General features: G+C 45.8%; 1 protein-coding gene across 1 annotated transcript in view; it reads left to right on the forward strand.

The window, feature by feature from the left end:
• The window catches only part of LOC135905035 (uncharacterized), a 161,479-nt gene extending 141,629 nt beyond the window's left edge, over nucleotides 1-19,850 (forward strand). Inside the window, exons 15-16 of the mRNA XM_065436038.1 lie at nucleotides 12,508-12,627; nucleotides 19,446-19,850. Of these exons, the coding sequence (XP_065292110.1) occupies nucleotides 12,508-12,627; nucleotides 19,446-19,646 (321 nt within the window). The 3' untranslated portion in view covers nucleotides 19,647-19,850. The remainder of the gene's footprint in view (nucleotides 1-12,507; nucleotides 12,628-19,445) is intronic.
• The last annotated feature ends 494 nt before the right edge of the window (nucleotides 19,851-20,344 follow it).

Below are 20,344 nucleotides of genomic sequence, written 5' to 3' on the forward strand. Positions count from 1 at the left end.
CGCCACGACTCATTACGCGCATCGCTGATACCGTAAAAAACCAGGTTACATCTTCGGGATCTGTTTTCTATCTCATTAATGCGGTCGGTCAGCACAGTTACCTGAGCAGCGCTGCTATTAGCGACGCTTTCTATGTTATTTACCTGGGACTTTATATTCGAAAGTGACAACAGGTCGGATTCAATCTTGGTCAACCGTGTGCCGAGTTTGCTGAACGTTTTCTCATGATCAGCAAGGGTTGACCTAATTGAATTTAGCTGCTCAAGCATGGCCGACTGCCCGATTTGCAATGTCTTCAGAACATCAAGCATATCAGCAGGGAGTACAGTTGGATCATTTCTAGGTCCAGGATTAGTCTCAATATCTCCTGCCAACAAAAGTAATCTCAATAGCATGCGAGCACAGTCAAATACTATACAAAGAGAGCGCCGTGGGCTCGGCAGCACGAGTAATGTCCGGTAACCAGTGCGTTTAGCGAAAAGGCAACAGCAATTTGTTACCTGCGTAGCGAAGAAGTGAAGTCGGTTAGGATGGCCCATCATTGACGTGCCGCCAAGCCCACTGAGCGTGGCGATGGTTTGTCTAGGCTTTATATCGGGGATCCGAGGGAAGATGGCGCTGTCAATCGAAGATAGTGTGCCAGGAAGCCAGGGCGTCAGCCGATGATACCGCAGCGACAGAAGTGGCGTAATCTGTGATGCGCACTCCGATGTTCCGTAGAGGTAGGTCCGGCGCAGCTCGCCATGGCGATGCAGGGCGTCCTCATCGGCAGGCAGTGGAATCCAGGTAGGCTGTTCGGAGCACGGTGTTAGCTTCAGAATCCAGGACAGCACCAAGAACTGCGTAGCGAAGAAGTGAAGTCGGTTAGGATGGCCCATCATTGACGTGCCGCCAAGCCCACTGAGCGTGGCGATGGTTTGTCTAGGCTTTATATCGGGGATCCGAGGGAAGATGGCGCTGTCAATCGAAGATAGTGTGCCAGGAAGCCAGGGCGTCAGCCGATGATACCGCAGCGACAGAAGTGGCGTAATCTGTGATGCGCACTCCGATGTTCCGTAGAGGTAGGTCCGGCGCCGCTCGCCATGGCAATGCGGGGCGTCCTCATCGGCAGGCAGTGGAATCCAGGTAGGCTGTTCGGAGCACGGTGTTAGCTTCAGAATCCAGGACAGCACCAAGAACTGCGTAGCGAAGAAGTGAAGTCGGTTAGGATGGCCCATCATTGACGTGCCGCCAAGCCCACTGAGCGTGGCGATGGTTTGTCTAGGCTTTATATCGGGGATCCGAGGGAAGATGGCGCTGTCAATCGAAGATAGTGTGCCAGGAAGCCAGGGCGTCAGCCGATGATACCGCAGCGACAGAAGTGGCGTAATCTGTGATGCGCACTCCGATGTTCCGTAGAGGTAGGTCCGGCGCAGCTCGCCATGGCAATGCGGGGCGTCCTCATCGGCAGGCAGTGGAATCCAGGTAGGCTGTTCGGAGCACGGTGTTAGCTTCAGAATCCAGGACAGCACCAAGAACTGCGTAGCGAAGAAGTGAAGTCGGTTAGGATGGCCCATCATTGACGTGCCGCCAAGCCCACTCTGGTTGCTAGCTGGTTTGTTGGCACGTGTTCGATTTTTTACGCCCTATGTGCCAAACATTCTTGCCAGTGCCTCACCATATTGAATCAATCAATCAATAAATCAATCAGTCAATCAATCAATCAATCTATCAATCAATCAATAATGAACTTTAGGTAAACAATTCAAGGAATGCGGACAAAAATTGTTGGACCAATAGTCTATGTGGCTAGTAACTGGTCCAATGCGCAAAAATACATATACAGGTCAATCAAGTACAGACTTGCTCAATGAAAGAACGTTATTTGCATGAACGAGTGTTATTTTCTCAAGGAAGAGTTATTACGCTTGGCTACATTTCTAGTTACTTTTATTTCCACAGGCACAGTGTTCCAAGTTATAGCGCCAAAGAACTCTAATATTCATTCACCGTAGACATTGCTGCAATAAGGAACATTAGGTTAAAGTTAGTTGCTCGCCTGGTGTTTACACGGGGGAAATTAAACGAGGTGTTTGGTAAGGGGAAGTTGATGTTGAGCATTTTGTGAGATAAATAAGTGATCTTATAATTTCTTAACGCCATGGAAGAAAAAATACAGTGGTCAGTAAGCAGAATGTACTTAGGGGATGAACTGAGGAAAATTTTATTATTCTTAGGGCGCATTTTTGCAAGTGTAGTATAGGTGTAGAGTAAGTTTTATATGTTAGGCCCCATATTTCACATCAATAACCCATGCGGGTATCAAACAAAGGAAAGTACATGCAGCGAAGCAAAGCAAGAGGAAATTATTGACGGACACGGAGCAGTGTGTAACAGCTGAAAGCGACTTTTCTACAGGCAAAGTTTATTTGTTGTCTCCAATACAAGTGACAGTTTAAAGCAACTCCTAAATGTTTAAATGTATCAACAGGATCCAGAGTTCGGTTCGCTAGAGTCAGAATAAACGCACTGTAATCTAGTATTTTCCTGTTGGAGTGAAATATTACGTACTTAGTTTTATCAGTAGTTAGGGCAGGTCTATTTTCTGAAAACCATTTGGCTACTTTTAGCAGTTCGCCAGAAATAACATTTTCCAGTGACGAGAGTCACTGCAAAATGAGAGCAGCGGTGGCGTAGAGGTAGAACACCCGCCTCGCGTGCGAGAGGTCCGTGGTTCGAATCCCGGTGCCGCGCAATTTTCCACCGGATTAAAAAAAATCCGCATGTTCATAAAATTACGTAAACAGGCCTGGAGTGTGGCCTGACCCCGGTGACCAGAACCGGCAACGCACTCTCTCACCTGAGCACGATTGGCCACCCTAGTGCAGTATTTGGCCACAACCTCATATATGAACACAACAATCAAACCCCGGCCCCTCAGTCCCCAGCAGCTGCGAAGCAACTGACCACGGCGGTGGTCAGACCTGTGACGCAGCGGATGGTGCTAAGAATCCCTGGCTCCGGACAGGCCGCCACTGCAATAAGAACCTGGCAACGTTTAACGCTTACACGTTATCTAGTATCTATAGAGGATGGTAAGAACTCGAATTAGCCTAGATCTGAGGAGGGAACGGAATAAACTGGTACACAAGAAGCCGATCAATGAGTTAGCGGTAAGAAGGAAAGTAGAGGAATTCCAGATCAAGCTACGGAACAGGTATTCGGCTCTAACTCAGGAAGAGGACCTTAGAGTTGAAGCAATGAACGACAATCTTGTGGGCATCATTAAGGAGTGTGCAATAGAAGTCGGTGGTAACTCCGTTAGACAGGATACCAGTAAGCTATCGCAGGAGACGAAAGATCTGATCAAGAAACGCCAAAGTATGAAAGCCTCTAACCCTACAGCTAGAATAGAACTGGCAGAACTTTCGAAGGTAATCAACAAACGTAAGACAGCTGACATAAGGAAGTATAATATGGATAGAATTGAACAGGCTCTCAGGAACGGAGGAAGCCTAAAAGCAGTGAAGAAGAAACTAGGAATAGGCCAGAATCAGATGTATGCGTTAAGAGACAAAGCCGGCAATATCATTACTAATATGCATGAGATCGCTCCAGTGGCTGAGGAGTTCTATAGAGATTTATATAGTACCAGTGGCTCCCACGACGATAATGGAAGAGAGAATAGTCTAGAGGTATTTGAAATCCCACAGGTAACACCGGAAGAAGTAAAGAAAGTCTTGAGAGCTAGGCAAAGGGGGAAGGCAGCTGGGGAGGATCAGGTAACAGCAGATTTGTTGAAGGATGGTGGTCAGATTGTTCTAGAGAAACTGGCCACCCTGTATACGCAATGCCTCATGACTTCGAGCGTACCAGAATCTTAGAAAAACGATAACATAATCCTGATCCATAAGAAAGGGGACGCCAAAGACTTGAAGAATTATAGACCGATCATCTTATTGTCCGTTGCCTACAAAGCATTTGCTAAGGTCATTGCAGATAGAATCAGGAACTCCTTAGACTTCCGTCAACCAAAGGATCAAGCAGGATTCTGTAAAGGCTACTCAACAATAGACCATATTCACACTATCAATCAGGTGATAGAGAAATGTGCGGAATATAACCAACCCTTATATATAGTTTCATTGATTACGAGAAAGCGTTTGATTCTGTCGAAACCTCAGCAGTCTTGGAGGCATTACGGAAACAGGGTGTACACTGGCCGTATGCAAAAATACTGAAAGATATCTATAGCGGCTCCACAGCCACCGTAGTCCTCCATAAAGGAAGCAACAAAATCCCAATAAAGAAAGACGTCAGGCAGGGAGATACGATCTCTCCAATGCTATTCACAGCGTGTTTAAAGGAGGTATTCAGAGACCTGGATTGTGAAGAATTGGGGATAAGAGTTAATGGAGAATACCTTAGTAACTTGCGATTCGCTGATGATTTTTCCTTGCTTAGTAACTCAGGGGACCAACTGCAATGCATGCTCATTGATCTGGAGAGGCAAAGCCGAAGGGTGGCTCTAAAAATTAATCTGCAGAAAACTAAAGTAATGTTTAACAGTCTCGGAAGAGAACAGCAGTTTACGATAGGTAGTGAGGCATAGTGATAGGTAGTGAGGTAGAAGTGGTAAGGGAATACATCTACTTAGGACAGGTAGTGACTGCGGATCCAGATCATGAGACTGAAATAATCAGAAGAATAAGAATGGGCTGGGGTGCGTTTGGCAGGAATTCTCAGATCATGAACAGCAGGTTGCCATTATCCCTCAAGAGAAAACTGTATAATAGCTGTGTCTTACCAGTACTCAGCTACGGGGCAGAAACCTGGAGGCTTACGGAAATGGTTCTACTCAAATTGAGGACGACGCAATGAGCTATGGAAAGAAGAATGATAGGTGTAACGTTAAGGGATAAGAAAAGAGCAGATCGGGTGAGGGAACAAACGCGAGGTAATGACATCTTAGTTGAAATCAAGAAAAAGAAATGGGCATGGCAGGACATGTAATGAGGAGGGAAGATAACCGATGGTCATTAAGGGTTACGGACTGGATTCCAAGGGAAGGGAAGCGTAGCAGAGGGTGGCAGAAAGCTAGGTGGCCGGATGAGATTAAGAAGTTTGCAAGGACAGCATGACCACAATTAGTACATGCCCGGGGTAGTTGGAGTAGTAGGGGAGAGGCCTTTGCCCTGCAGTGGGCGTAACCAGGCTGATGATGATGATGAGTGACGAGAGTCAGCCGCCTGTGTAAACTAAAGCGGTGTCGTCAGCATTCATCAAGAATTTTGACAGCTTAGGTGCTTCCGGTAAATCATTTATGTATAATCAAAACAGGATAAAGCCTAAAACCAAGCCTTGTGGTACACCACATATGACATCGGTGAAAGTGGAATGATGTTCGTCAATTACCGCTTGTTGCCTTCGTCCCTTAATTTAGCCGTGGACAAGTTGAAATGCGTTTCGAACGATAACATAAGATTCCAGTTTTTTATACCGGTATTGAGTGACACACTGTATTGAACGTATTTCTTGTGTGAAGAAAAATTTACACAGCAATGGTATTCTTCTTAAGAGCAGAGTTAAGGAACTGCGACTCTGTTAAAACTGCGCTTGATGTAGATCAACCTGCAACAAAGCCATGCTGCTGTGGGCCGATAGCGTTATTATTTACAAGAATTGCATTTAACTGTAGTACAGTGAGCTTTTAAAATAGTAACTTAACTACACAAAGAATTAAAATTGGTCTAAATTGCTCGGATGGCTCGGATCATCAGTTATGCACGCAGGCATAACCTTTGACACTTTCAGTACATTTGGGTATACAGTGCTACTTATCGCATGGTGAAACACATGCAAAGGGGCACGCATAAGACATTCATATTGTTGTTCAATATCTTAACCAAAATACCGTCAAGTCCGGCTGCCTTATTAGTCGACAATTTGACCACGATGCATTTTATTTCCTCAAGTGTTACTTCATGAAACGAAAAATCGCTGTCGACATTCCTTTGGGTCCTGGTTTCGGGAATTGCAAGAACATGAAGACTGTTTATATATATATTCTCACCAATTTTTGAGAAATAATTATTAAAGTTATTAGTAGGGGTGTGCGAATATTGAAATTTTCTAATACGAATCGAATACGAATAAGGCGAAAAACTGTCTTCGAATATCGAATCGAATATCGAATATATGTGTAGTATTAAAAAATTGCAAAACGAGGTAACAATAGCTTTATTACCCTTTTAAAAATACTATTGCATTTTACGAGGCTGCTTCAGGGTAAAGAGGCACTCATTCTAGGTAATGCACTCAGGTAATGTCAGGTAATGCTCTGTCAGGTAAACGCTTGTTACAGATTATCACGAAGGAAAATTGACTGCTCAACATGTTCAGAAAGTAAAGGCACTCTATGCATTGTGACAACATTGGTCCAGGTAACATTTTCTAGGTGCATATTTTATTGCGCACACTTACAAAGCCCGGAAGTACATCATGTATTGTTATGAAAGAGCCCTGGAATAAAGCTTGCTAAAAAAAATCGAAACTGATCATGTCTCACGGGCCTGATGCAGATAGACTGGAACAGAGCGTACACATTCATGGTAAGGTTCGTTACAGCACTTAAGATCACAGTGCTGTAACGCTGTGTCGCCGTTTTGTACCTTCTTTTGTCCTTGTTTTGTGTTGCGCTGTAATGAACCCTACTATGAATCCCAACCAACTGGCCCAACTTGCCCTCTTGATGCAGAGTATACAGATAATGAGCGGATCATGTGAAGCTCTCAGTGAATAAGCATGTTCTTAGGAGAATGTGGAGCAAGCATACAATTCGTTAATTGCTAAATTATTCAGTCTGTCCGAATATTCGCCGTTTCGACCATTATTCGGCCGTCCTCGAATATTCGGGAATTTACGAATATGCATTTCTCGAATCGAATACGTTTCGAATAAGGAAAATATTCGATTCGTATTCGAAACTTCGAATATTCGCACACCCCTAGTTATTAGCAATCTGAGGGGACAGATTTTCGGGAGCAACACATTGATTATCCTCTAATCCAACTACATCTCTGACTGTTTTCCATATTTGCCTTCCATTGCCATTTAGTCACTTAATCAAGTTTGAATAATAGGCCTTCTTCGATTTGCAAATTAGCCTACTGACTTGTTTCGAAAAAAAGAATTTACTGGCTTTAGTAGTAGTTGTTATTTTTGTTATGTTTTAGATTATAATATTAGTCTTTTCTTTCTAATAGGGCAAGTATGCACTCATTTATCCACAGACATATGGCGTAGTAGCTGTGTGGTGAAGCATACCGCGATTGTTCTATTGTGTTTGTAATGCAGCCCACAGTGTTTTGCCATTCCATGTGAAAGTTTTCGTCGTAGAGGTTATCGAAATTTCTAGTAACTAGGATGCTGCGCACACGTGGATAGTTAAGACATGTAGAATATTTGGAGTGCGTCTGTCGAAAAGAACGCAAGAAATCCCGAGGCGGAAACAAATATGTTGGACGATGATCAGCATTTGTGGTGTCATGAACATCTGCCTGTACATTGATATCAATATTACAAAATATATGATCGATGACACTTGCACTTGTTTCAAACACGAGGTGAAATCACATTTTTAGAATTAAATTACTGTAAATAAATACACACTCATAGCAGTCATCTCTAGACAAGTCGGTGTTTATGTCACCATAGATGATAAGTTGATTGTGGACAGTATAAGAGGGTCAATAATAGTTTCCCTCACAAAGATGAAATCACTAACACATGAGCTAGGAGGACGGTAAACTACGCCTATGACATCGCCACATTCAAGTTTTACAGAAAGGATTTCGGCACTTTTATTGCTGTACGAAGTGTTAACTAGGCATTGAAACCCCAAGCCTGTCCCGAATAAAAAGTGCGATGCCATTACCACATGCTGTAATTTCTCTTGGTTGCGACATCATCGTGTTTTCCGGCATTCTAACTTTTTCATCCCATCTGAGCCATGTCTGGGTTATCGCGATGATGTAAAAAAAGACGAGTGTTGAAATGTGTAGGCTAATATACGTCCACGTTTCTGGTAATACTTCGGATGTTGCAGTGCACTAGCGACAAGAAATCATGTCTTTTCCGTATTTCTTCAATATCAGCTGAAGTCCTCGTTTTTCTCTATTTTTTTCACGCTTGCTGCATCTGAGCAAGCTCCTCTGCGCACGTCACATAAAGTACTCGCGAATTTTCTGTTTTGCGGATGGGGATCGACCGATCAGGCACACGGCTGCATTTACAGTTATGTTCTGTGTTTACACTAAGCGCTTTGCCCAACAATACCTTGTTTGTTGGCACTAATAAAAATTTGAGACTTATCCTTAAAGCCAAGAAGAGACGTGTTCATTCTATGCTTTTGAGCTGCTTTCAGGACCCTGTCCTTGACCTTGTGGGTAACAATCCGAAGTAAAATATTTTCCTTCGCCTTATCTCTTGTGGGAATGCGGTGAATTACTTCTATGTTGGAATCCTGGATTTCATATTCGACACAGAGAGCAATAGCTTTCATGATCAAGGCAAGACTTTCATCGGAAGCCACAGGGGTACCTTTCAGATCCAAATTGCTTTTGCGACTGTGCTGCTAACGCCACCCCCTAGTTTGTTTCCTACCATCATGATTAGAACCACCTATGATAGGCACCCTGGTGCCATCTATGTTAAGCGCGGCACACCGCAGACATTTACTGGTTCATCTTGTTGCGAGTGTCGAAAAATACTTTATGAAAAAAAGCGGGAGGTGCTAACTTTAGGTATTCTTTATTTCTCCTCGTTTGCAGGAGTGGCGTAGCCAGAAATTTCGTTCAGGGTAGGGGGTGGGGGGGGGGGGGGGGGCTCACGTTCCAGCTCGGCCTCCTCGCTATGTAATTTGTCGAGGGATCAAATACAAGAATAATATCTGCATTGACATTGACAAAGACGCTGCAAACGACTTTGAACGACTCTGAAGACAAGTAAAATATGTATTTTTTCACTACAGAATATACACGTATGTCCCAAATATTGTATTCGAAATACCTGACGCCAAAACTTCCATGCCTTTTGTCTACTTAACAAGTAACGAAAACATCACACGCACGTTAGAACTATATCAGTTCGAAACCAGCAACGCAGTGTATGCCACTGATATGAAAAATGTAAAGGCCATCATATGAACAAGATGACTGCAAAACGTTTCATGAAACTTTGTCATTCAAGAACCATGTTTATAATTTTCTACAAATGCAACGGCCAGAGAAAAATCTCACTGACGCTGTTCTTAGTTCCAATGTATTGCGCAGGAGCAGCTTTCACCGGTCGTGTATTGTAATTGCACCAAATTAGAGTCGCAACAGAAAGCACATATAAAAAGTAGGAGTTCTGCAATATATACGAAGGCGAGACATATGAAAGTGAGCCAACGTGAACTTATGACAAACGGCGTTCTTTATTTAAAACTAGTCTCCATGACCATTTAGACATTTGTCCCACTGACTAACGTGTCGCGTGATTCCCGCCTCGTAGAGCTCCTTGGGTTGTTGTTTCAAAACGTCTGTCCCTGACTCTTTCACGTCATCGTCCGACATCAATCTGGTTCCCTTGAGCTGTTTCATCAATTGCCCCAAAATGTGGAAGTCGCATGGCGACAGGTCTGGTCTATCTGGCGGATGTTGGAGCGTTTCCCACTTAAACTTTGCCAGTTTCGTGTTAACCACATCTGCGACGTGGGGATGGGCATTGTGGGGGAGCAAGATGACCCCAATCGTCAAATTTTCACGCCGCTTGTTCTTGATTGCGACACGCAGCCGATGCGACGTTTCACAATATCGGAAACGATTGATAGTCTCTCCAGATTTAGCAAATTCGACCTGTAATGGCCCCTGACGATCGAAAAAAAAATTCAACGACACCTTTCCGGCGGCAATGACGACCTTTGCTTTCTTTGGGGGTGGAGAATTCGAATGTTTCCACTGTAAGCTTTGCCGTTGTGTTTCAGGCTCGTAGTAGTGGCAAATGGTTCGTCCCCGGTCACAATTGCAGACAAGGAGTCGTCAGCCTCATTGTGATGCAGTATCAGATGAGTCAAGGCAGCACCGACCCTCTCTGTCTTCTGGCGGTGGTTCAAAATATTGGGCATCCATTGCGCACACAAGAGTTGATAACCGAGTTGTTCATGAATTATGGTGTGAACCAAACCTTGGCACATGTGCGCACGCTCCGTCAGTTCATCGATGGTTATCCTCCGTTCTTGTTTCATCAGCTCATCAACCTTCGCACTTGTGTTGGGAGTGATTGCAGGGTGACCTTGGCCCCGTCTTGGATCGTATTTGCAATTTTCACGTCCTTCTCTGTACCATTTGCTCGAATTCTTCACAGTGACCAATGGAACACAATGCTCAACGTACACGGCAGCCATACGGCGACTAATTTCTTTTGGGAAACACCTTCAGCTTCAAAAACCTCATGACACTACGCTGTTCAAGTTTTGGAGCGTCCAGCAAATCACAGAACCACGTTCAACCCAGTGTATGACAGCATTAAAGAACATTTATCCTCACACTTGCGTGTCATTTTTATAAATGAGACGTGCCTGTGGCTATGCGCATGCCTCGCAGACAAATAACCAAACCATTGTTGCGCGGGATGGGTTTGCTCACTTACATTTGACTCGCCCTCGTACAGTAAAAAATGCGAAGATACAATGAAATATACAAATGCGAAGATATAGCTTGATAAAGGGCAAAAAATTGTCACTGGAAATAAAGTTCACTGCACGTATGCATAAAACCTCGCAAAAAGATATTTGGATATACGTTCAATAAATCTACGTACCTAAGCCAAGGTCACGGTATATAATGCGTCAAACAAGGCAAATAAACATGCTGCGCAATCACAGATTCACAGATCACAGAATCCTAAGGCACGCCCCCGCTCCCTGCACCCCCCTATGTATCGCGCGCGGCGTAAGGCGGCGCGCTTCCGCCCCGCTTTTCTCCCTTGCGCGCGCAAGACTGAGCTAGCCATTTTCGGCTCACCCGTGCCACCCCCCCCCCCCTCTACGCTTTCACTGGCACATACAGCACGCGACGCGTGGTCCAGATGTTAGCGCCATCGGACTTTATATGGAACATGAGGACGACGCGTCAACGGCAGGAGTGCGCCTGCAGTGTCCATTTGATTGCTATCGCAATAATATAGTGAGAGTATCCGGCAACTGAAGCGGCCCGTGGCCAATTACCTTTCGCAAAAGAAGGAACAAAATCGAACTTTGACCATGCGACTATTCGCTGTGCCATAACAGTGTGCATACTTTTTTTCTTTTGTGGGGCACGGGCACCGAAATGAATAAACGCAAGGGAAAGCGTATTGGCCACAACCTAATGCCTACTCTGGGCACCTAATGTGGCTACCCAAGGAGCATCAAAGAAAATATGAGACGCTTGGTCCACAAAGAACAATACGCATACTGCTCGGTATCCGACACCGCCCAGACTAGACTTTCCGCAGAGGTTGCGCTCAAGCGAGCGCGCTGCAACCTATCGAGTCCCCACAGTGATGGCGGCGACCAACCATTGTTTCTTTTTCTCGTCTGCTAGCCGGAAAGCGTCGAAAACTCTGCCAGGCGGAAATCCCTTTGGGCGCAACAAAGTGGTTGCGCTGTCGAGGCAACACGAGAGAAACGCATGCACCTTTGTATAATCTTTGTGGGGCATGTGGGATGTATCTTAATTTATACATTTATTTCTCGACATTTTTGTTATATTGAAACTGTGGTTGCGCACTTGACTCACGCAAACTATGTTGGATGGTTGTCTTAGGCACGTCATTGTTGCACGAGCACGGGCGTCCACAGGAAGTGTTCCGGAAAGGAATGCGTGGGCACAACGCACCGAAAGCAGCTAGTAAACAGGAGTGTCGTATGCATAATGTGTAAAATATGGCAAGTAAAGTAGCGGAGTTTCCACTGCTTCCTAAAAATTTACAAATAACATTTTTTTTCATCGGAGTGTTGGCGTGTTTTGTTGAAATAACGACGGCGTAATTACCAGCGTCATCACAGGTGCCCTCAAAACTCTTTTGCTAATAAAGCCAAGTAAACTTTGTTTATATGTGAAAAGAGAAGGGGCGGTGTGAGTGGTATTTGCCCCTTCTTTGGCGATGCCCACGCGTGCAAAGCCGTTGCTATTTTAGCATTGTGCAAGGCGCCACAACAGAATGCATACAAGCAGTGGCGTGGTCGCAGCACGAATGCAGGGTATGCGTTCCTGACATACCCGGCGCATGGCCAAACGTGCTCGAATATACGTTACTATTTTTATTGTACCTTTATTCTCCGAACCCCAAAAAACAGTATACAAGGGCGAACCACATAGTAAGTACTTTTTGCAAGTAAACAGATAGTAAAGCCCATATGTTCTAGCCGACTGCCACGACTGTTTCTGTTTATATAAGCGCCATTCGCCTCGCCATCAACTGTTTTCTTTTACTTTTAAACAGGTGTGCAACAACTCAAAGTATGTTCTCAGCGAATACATGGATGATCGCACTGGTTACGCGTACAGCAATGACGACGGGCTCATCATGACGTACGATACATCCGACACGCTGCGTCAGAAGGTAAGCCAGCTGTAATATCGCAAGTCTCGATGTGGTGGCGTTATAACTTATGCATAACTATCACATAGGTGACCACCGATAAGCTACCGATTTCTCTTGCATCATACAGTTTAGAGCAAAGATGCCTGTAACAGCTATTCTCTAAGAAGAGTTCACCAAACTACAGGCCACAGAAGCCTCCCGACAGCTCTACTGCCATCTGATGATGGCCAGCCGGCAGAAGGGCCGCTTTTACCCGCAAATCTTCCGCTGCGCCATCGCGTGCGAGCCGGGCTTCTTCGCAAAAGCTTCCGCAATTTAGCTTCTTACTAGGCGCTGGCTTCACTGCAGTTACGATCACGCCATGACCCCACCTCGACCAACGCAACGCCGACGAATCAGGTGCCCCATGGGACCACCGTGTAATAGAGCACGTAACGGTCCGATCGGCCGGTCCCAGCGACCACTTCAGATGGTCGCTAGGACCGTGGGAATGCCCCGTGTCTTCGTGTGAGCGTGTGCGTGTGTGTGTGCGTGCATGTTGGTGCCCACGCTTGTCAAAGCGTGGCAGCCGGGGAGAGGAGCTCCCCAAGTGTGAAGCGAGGAGGTCTGACCGGCGCCGGCCCTGCTGATCCGTGTCTCGGCCCTGCTGATCCGTGTCTGCTGATCCGTGATCCGTGTCCGTGATACGTGTCTCTCAGCGTGTCCGTGCCCCGCCGTCACGTGGGCCTCTGACGAGGCGTTCCTTCTTTCCCTCGACTCCGAGAGTATAAAAGCAGCTACCCCCGGACGCCAAGAGAGAGGCTCCGATTTCTTCTGTTGAGTAACGTGCTCTCCCGTCTCTCCACTTCGGTCGACCTGACCGGCCGCTCTTTTGCGATGCTAGAATAAACAAGTTGTTCTGTTAGCATTCGAATCATGCTTTGCCGGGACCTTCGGATGCTTCCAGTTGTGCCCCAGGCCGCCAGGCCAACGCTACCCTTGGGGCTTGCGACCCATTTGCAACAGCTCGTGCCAGCGGTCCGATTGCAACAACGGGCGTCAGCACTGAGGTTCCAATAGCGCTCAAGACGCTCCTTGGTACTTTCCCCGGCGCGAGATTCACTTCAGCACCATGCGCCTTCGTCGTTCGCTTCCTTCGCGGCTTCAGACAGACACCGCCGATTTCACGAGATGGCTAGTTAGGCTTGCGCGTAAAAACCACGCTGTGGGACCGCATAGCGGTATCGCTGGCAGGGTAGTACGTTCAGTGCCGCAAGGTTGCATGGAGGTAAGGGGAGCATTCTCGCATTTTTCCTTCCTGACAGCTAGCGCTTCGAGACACTGTCGTTGAGACGCTACGCCTCTGGCCGCAGCGTGTGTGATGAGAGGCGGGGGCAGGCGCTGCACGAGATTCCGCATGCATTGCATGAGGAAGTGGCGCTAAAAGTACCGGCTGGCTTCTGCGTACTGGTGAGGCACGGTGTTAATGGGAAGCAACCACCACAACAGAGTGCAATATATAGTGCCGCAAATAACCACCTTCCATTGCATGCTTAACATGTTCTTGAAAAGTTAGCAGGGTTGGTTCTTCATACAATCTTTTCGTTATCTATGAATAGCAAACATTTCAGCAGCGCAATTTCATGCATATATTTGTTAGACTTTGTGTCCGAAGTGTTAGTTTAAAGCGTGTGAAGGAGGCCTAATAATTTTTATCCTCACATCTCTGCGTTGTGGTTGTCTACAGTGCTAATTAAATGTGGAGACAAAATTTGCACAGCATGGAGTCCCAGGCGCCTCCCTCGTTCGTGGCTTCCGACAAACACCGCTGATTTCACGAGCTGGCCAGTTACGCTTGCGCTTAAAGGCAGACAGCTAGCTAACAGCGCAGCTTCAGGCTTCACATATCAGTCTCACAGTGAAGGCCTGCTGTACCTTTTAAGCCCTCTATGAAACATTACTACATTCCTTGAAGACAGCTACGCTACATTTTCTAGTTTCCAAATACTTATTGAGAAAAGCGTTGTCGATTTTGCTGAATTTCTTGCTCACGTTTATCTTGCTGCATTAGCCAGTCCTGAACATGGACAGCAAATCGGCAGTGACGTAGTGAAGCTTTACACTATTCTGCGTCTCCGGTTTTTAACTAAGCCTTCTTAATAATTAAAGGGCAGAAAAGAAAGAAAAGCTAAAATCTTTGAAAATGAGAAGATTCAAATAAACGCATTTCGCTAATTGCATCAAACCGGGGAAGCGCGCTCAGCGGCCTTGTATTTGTCTTTGTATTTCTATAATTGTTCTCTTCGTTCACGAGCCACTTGCCATATTATAGGTAGCTGTATGCTGTAATGTTTTACACTGTTTCATACAAGGTATTCATTGTTGTCATTATAATTTGCTTTGACTGTCTGCTTGCTTACATATGTGCTTGGTTACTTGCGTGGGATTATCGCCGAGTGGAACGTGCTTCCATAATTTTATCCAATGTCGAAACATATTCAGGTTCTGTCTTCGATCACGCGTGATATCAACTTTACTTGTCGCGTCATTTCCTTGTATCGCATCGGCGGTGCATGCTCCCACTGTGGTGTTGGCAGCCAAAGGACAGGTAAGAGTATTGCATTAATAAATAAATTGGGTGCTCAACCTCTTCAACCCTTCACAGTCGCTTTGTGTTCTGAGGAAACCACGTTCTAGTATTTCGTTAATACTTGTGCTAAAACATTTTGCTTTCTCTGTACAACGTGGTTATCATTGTTTTTTTTTTCATTTGTCTTTGAGGCAGTCGGCGAGCAAGGTGGAAGAGTCGCACCCCAAATCCACACGCATGCTTGTAAAACTCATAAAAAAAATCACCACCCAAGCACTCCGTACATATACTTAACAGGCGAAGGTGAAACGTGCGGTGCCGGTGTTTATCACTGGGTTAATCCCAACGGTTCATTAAACGACGGCTTGATAGGCTGCCGTGTCTGCGGTGCACAGTTGCAGCTTGCGCTCGGCTGCACAAGCCTGTTTTCATGCCCGGGTTGCGGCGTCGGGACGGCGCAGACGAGCTCAATCCCGGTTCTGCTTACGGCGTTGCTGATCGAAAGCTGCCTGCTCCTCAGGAGTACGTATGACGCGCGGCCTACCCATTACGAAGCCGAAGGGAAACGGCTGCACGCACGCCCGCTTGCGACTACTGACGCAACCAATCGTGCGCCTCTTCTTCTTTTTTCGCGCATGCGCACGGGGTTGCGCCGGAGAAGTTTTCGGCGTACAGGCGATAGACGGACGGAAGGACGAATCAGCTAGCAATATACAGCTTCGCTGTAACAAGGTCTTCGCGAACGAATACCACGTTACGTCGCTAACAACTCTCATCACAACCGTAACAGACACTGCTCTAATGCAGCACAGCTAGGCGGTGGCTGAAAATCTTCAAGAAAAGAATTAATGTCTAAACTACGCCAAAAGCGCGCGAGCTTCGCCAACACCGCAGCCGGCCGGTTCAGACCCGCACACTAGCATAGGCTAAAGCCCCTTGCTAATTTGAAAGTAGCGACACTCCTCCTCACGGCGCTTTCCTCCTTAATTCTCCTCGCCCACCGGCTGCGCACGGCGCGCTTTTCCTCCTGGGCTCCCGCCGCTGACGGGCCGCAGGATACTATGGAGGCGTGTTATTTGGGGCCAGTTGCGCGCCCCAGTGAGGTTGAAAATCTCGACAAATGCTAGTAACAGCATCGATAATGCTGGAGGCAACGTTTATGAGGGGGTTGGTTTTTTCTTAAAGCCGTATGAACGGGGTATACCATTGTAAAGGTAGCTTTGAGGCGAGTTCTATACTCCAGGCAATTTTTCTGCCATATGATCAGATGCCTTACTTTGCGCGTCCGATCTAGGATTGCTTGTGGCACATCCTCTGTGTGTGGCTTACTAGGTGAAAGCCTTAGACCTCTGTTTCAAGGTCCCGTTTTGAGCTACACAAAATATCACGTGATCGAAGGAAGGCGGGAAGCGAACCAAAGCATGTGCTGCCGCGTATAAGAGGTGATTATTGATTAACAAAGTAATGATTGATTAGTGATTGGATTAAGATGAATTCGGGTGTATTAAGGAGGATTAAGGTGCAATAAGGTGGATTAAAGTCGATGAGGGTGGATTAGGGTTAGTGAAGTTGGATTAAGGTGCATTGGGGAGGATTAAGGTGGATGAAGGTGGGTTGAGGTGCATTAAGGACTACTATAGTGGATTAGGGTGAATTAAAGTGCATGAAGAAGGATAAGGGTAGATTAAGAAGTACTAAGGTACATTAAGGAGGATTACGGTGGGCTAGGGTGAATTGAATGAAGATGGATTAGGGTGGATTAAGGAAGATTAATTTGAATTTGGAAGGAACAGCACCAGCTAAGACAATCACAAGTGGGAGAACGACACAGGACAAGCGCCAAATTCATCTATCTTTATTCACCGAGAAAAAGGCGCTTGTCCTGTGTCGTTCTCCCCAATTGTGATCATCTTAGTTGGCACTGTTCCTTCCTAATTCAAGTATGCACCATCTAGCCCAAAGGAATGTTGTCTTGAAGTAAGGAAGATTAGGGTGGACAAAGGTACATGAATGTGAATTCTGGTGCATTAAGGTGAATTAAAGAAGATTAGAGTGGATTAGGGTGGATTAAAGTGAATGTGGGAGCATTACGGTCGATTAAGGTGGATTAAAAGGCATTAAGAAGGGTTAGAGTAGATTAAGTCTATGAAGGTGGATTAGAGTACATAAAGGAGGACTTTCGTGGATTAAAGAAAATGAAGGAGGATTAGGGAGGATTAAGGTAGATGAAGGTGGATTAGTGCGCATTAGGAGGATTATGGTAGACTTATTGGTCGTAATACTCAATGAACACTAATTCACCTTAGTCCACCCTAATCCACCTTAATGCTCCATCACCCACCTTAATACTCCCAATCCACCTTAATACAACCTGATCAACCTACATCGCCACCTAATGCACCTTAATTTGTTACCGTACCAACTCATGTTACCGTTCCAACTCGCCCAACTGTCTATCCTTTTGCACCTTAATTTACCCTACACAGTCTTAATCCTCCTTTATCAACACTAGTGCACCATAATCTGCCTTAATCCTCCTTCATCCACCTTCATCCCCATTCATGCATCTTAATCCAACGTAATCCTGCTTATTATTCCCAATTTACTTTATTGCACCCTAATCCACCTCTATCAAACCTAATCCAATTCATTGGTCCCTAATCCACCTTAATCTAGCTAATCCATTCTAATCGGTGTTATTCCTCTTTTATCAACCCTAATTCGCCTTTATCCACTTTAATCTACCTTTATCTTCCTTTACCTACCTTAATCCACGCTAATCTGTTTTCCCTAATTCACCCTAATCGGTGCAAATACCGGTCCATGCACCCTTCACGTTAATCCACCCTAATCCGCCCTAATCCACCTCCGCCCACCTTAATCTTTATTCATGCATCATAATGCTTTTTGATGCACTCTAATCTACCTTAATCTGCTTTAATACACTCTAATCAACCTTAATCCTCCCTAATCCACCTTATTTCAGTCACAAATGATTCATTAATTGGGTAATCATCCTCTTAAATGGGGTGGACATGCTTTGGGTCACCTCTGGCCTTCCTTGGGTGCCCGGCATAGCGCGAGCACATAGAGCAGGAAACACAGCGTACAATGTTCGCTACGCCGAGCAAAAGTGCCGAGCCAGCCGTGCTCAGAAGTAAAATGGCGCGAACGTAAAAAAAAACACAAGTAAAACTCAAGATCCGCGCGTTTCCAAGGGCAACGGCAGGGAGACCAATCGTCGTGCAAAACTGGTTGCCGCGGGGGGGGGCGCGCAAGGGGAGAGGAGGAGGCGAGGAGGTCGCGCGGCGGCGACAGAGTTCAAAGTGTCGCTACTTTCAAATTATCAAGGGATTTTAGCATAGGACTGCTCGTAGCGCCACCGTCATTCGGAAACAGTCCTCGCCCCCGTCAGCGGACGGCAAACTAGCCAATATTCTTGGGACCGTACTTTTACAGTGGAGGCGGCGTGGAGGCCATTTAGTTCAAAGGGCAGGTAACCGTCGGTCTATTACAGTTATAGAATGAGTGCCAAGGGAAAGGAAGCGCAGTTGAGGATGCAAGAGAATTGGGTGACGTGATGAAATTCGAAAATTTGCTGGCACAACTAGGAGTCAGTTGGCCCAAGCCAGCGGTAATAGAATATCCTTGTGCCTTCGTCCTGCAGTGAACCTAAAGAACCGGCAGATGATGATGATAACAAGCTGTTAAATAAAAATATCTTGTACTTTGAAACTGCTATAAAAACATTCTTATATACTCTTAAGAAAAAGTAGCTGTAGCTATTACCTAGTGTCACACCATTTGCTGCCTTAGTGTGACAGCAGCTAGTAGCAGTAGTATAAGTAGCATAACTTACTATACAAGGTAGTCGCTGTTACTAATGGGTTTCAGCAACCATTTCCAAATGCAGTTCGTCCCACCCAATACAAATATTCTCACCTGTACTGCATATACCGGTCCAGCTGTGGCGTATTCCGGATTGGGTCCGATATATGCGTTATATAGTAGTACAACATTTGAATCCGATGGTGCTAATTGCATTAGAAATTGACAGCTGAGGGCCCATCAGCACCTGTGACTACCTTGTTTAGTCAGCTATGTTACTGACTTACGAACTCTATCGTTACCAACTTCAGTTATACTAAGGTAGCAAATGGTGTGACACTACGCCGTAACTACTACACGACGTTTCTTTCTTTTTTTTCTCGGTACCTACCCAGCAGCTCAATAACCGGCTATTAATATTGTTTTTCATCTACTGCAGCTTTGTAGGCAAAAGGAAAACCTGACCCACATCGTCTACGGGATCGCGGTGTTCGACCTCGAACACGAGGACGACTCTGACCTTTGCTCGTCCGGCTCCTACAGCCGCCTCAAAGCGGCGAGATCCTTGGCTGAATTCTTCGAAAACAAGTTCAACACAACCTCCGACCTGACAGACTGCCTAAATGTCGAAAACAAGTGACTGTGCATACAGACCCATGGGTGCGGTCTCCTGGTTCTCAATTCTACATTCAGCGCTGATTCATATGCAAATAATGGTGCTCACGCATTTTCTCATGATTCATCAAGGTCGAAAGAAGTCCCACGCCTTCGTACGTGTCGACTTTCTTTAGAACAGGCAGTATTTTAACTCGTAAAGCGACATTAAAGAGCAATCAATGCGGTCCGCTAAAGCTTCCTTTCAAAACTCTACTGTTTAGGTGGCCATAGCGGTTCCGCTGGCTTGTCGTTAATTTGACACATTTCATGCAATTATTAAGGCGAGAGCGTTAAGGAGCGCATGCCGCAGAAAATCCGGCGTCCCGACGCGGCGTCGGACATCGCATCGGCAAAAAGATTTTCGGACCAAGCATCATCTTATTAATCAGTCTATTTTATGTCCTCTGTAGGAAGAAGGCCTTTCCCTGCAATCTTCAATCATAGAACACCTATATAAACTTAGAGAAGGGCAACTGTACCTTCGACAGTGCAACAGAAATAAGAGTAGAGGTGGCGTTGTGAACTAAAGTATGCGACCGAGAGATGGCGTTGGCAAAATCAAAACTAATGTCATCACCATTACGTAGTGAGCTATATGGTCGCTAATCTTTTTCAGAGACAGATAGCCCATGACCACCAGCAAAGCAGGTAACAGAGGGCTACTGTGCAAACGGCCGTTGA

The sequence above is a fragment of the Dermacentor albipictus genome, chromosome 6 (genome assembly GCF_038994185.2).
Source record: "Dermacentor albipictus isolate Rhodes 1998 colony chromosome 6, USDA_Dalb.pri_finalv2, whole genome shotgun sequence".
NCBI lineage: Eukaryota > Metazoa > Arthropoda > Arachnida > Ixodida > Ixodidae > Dermacentor > Dermacentor albipictus.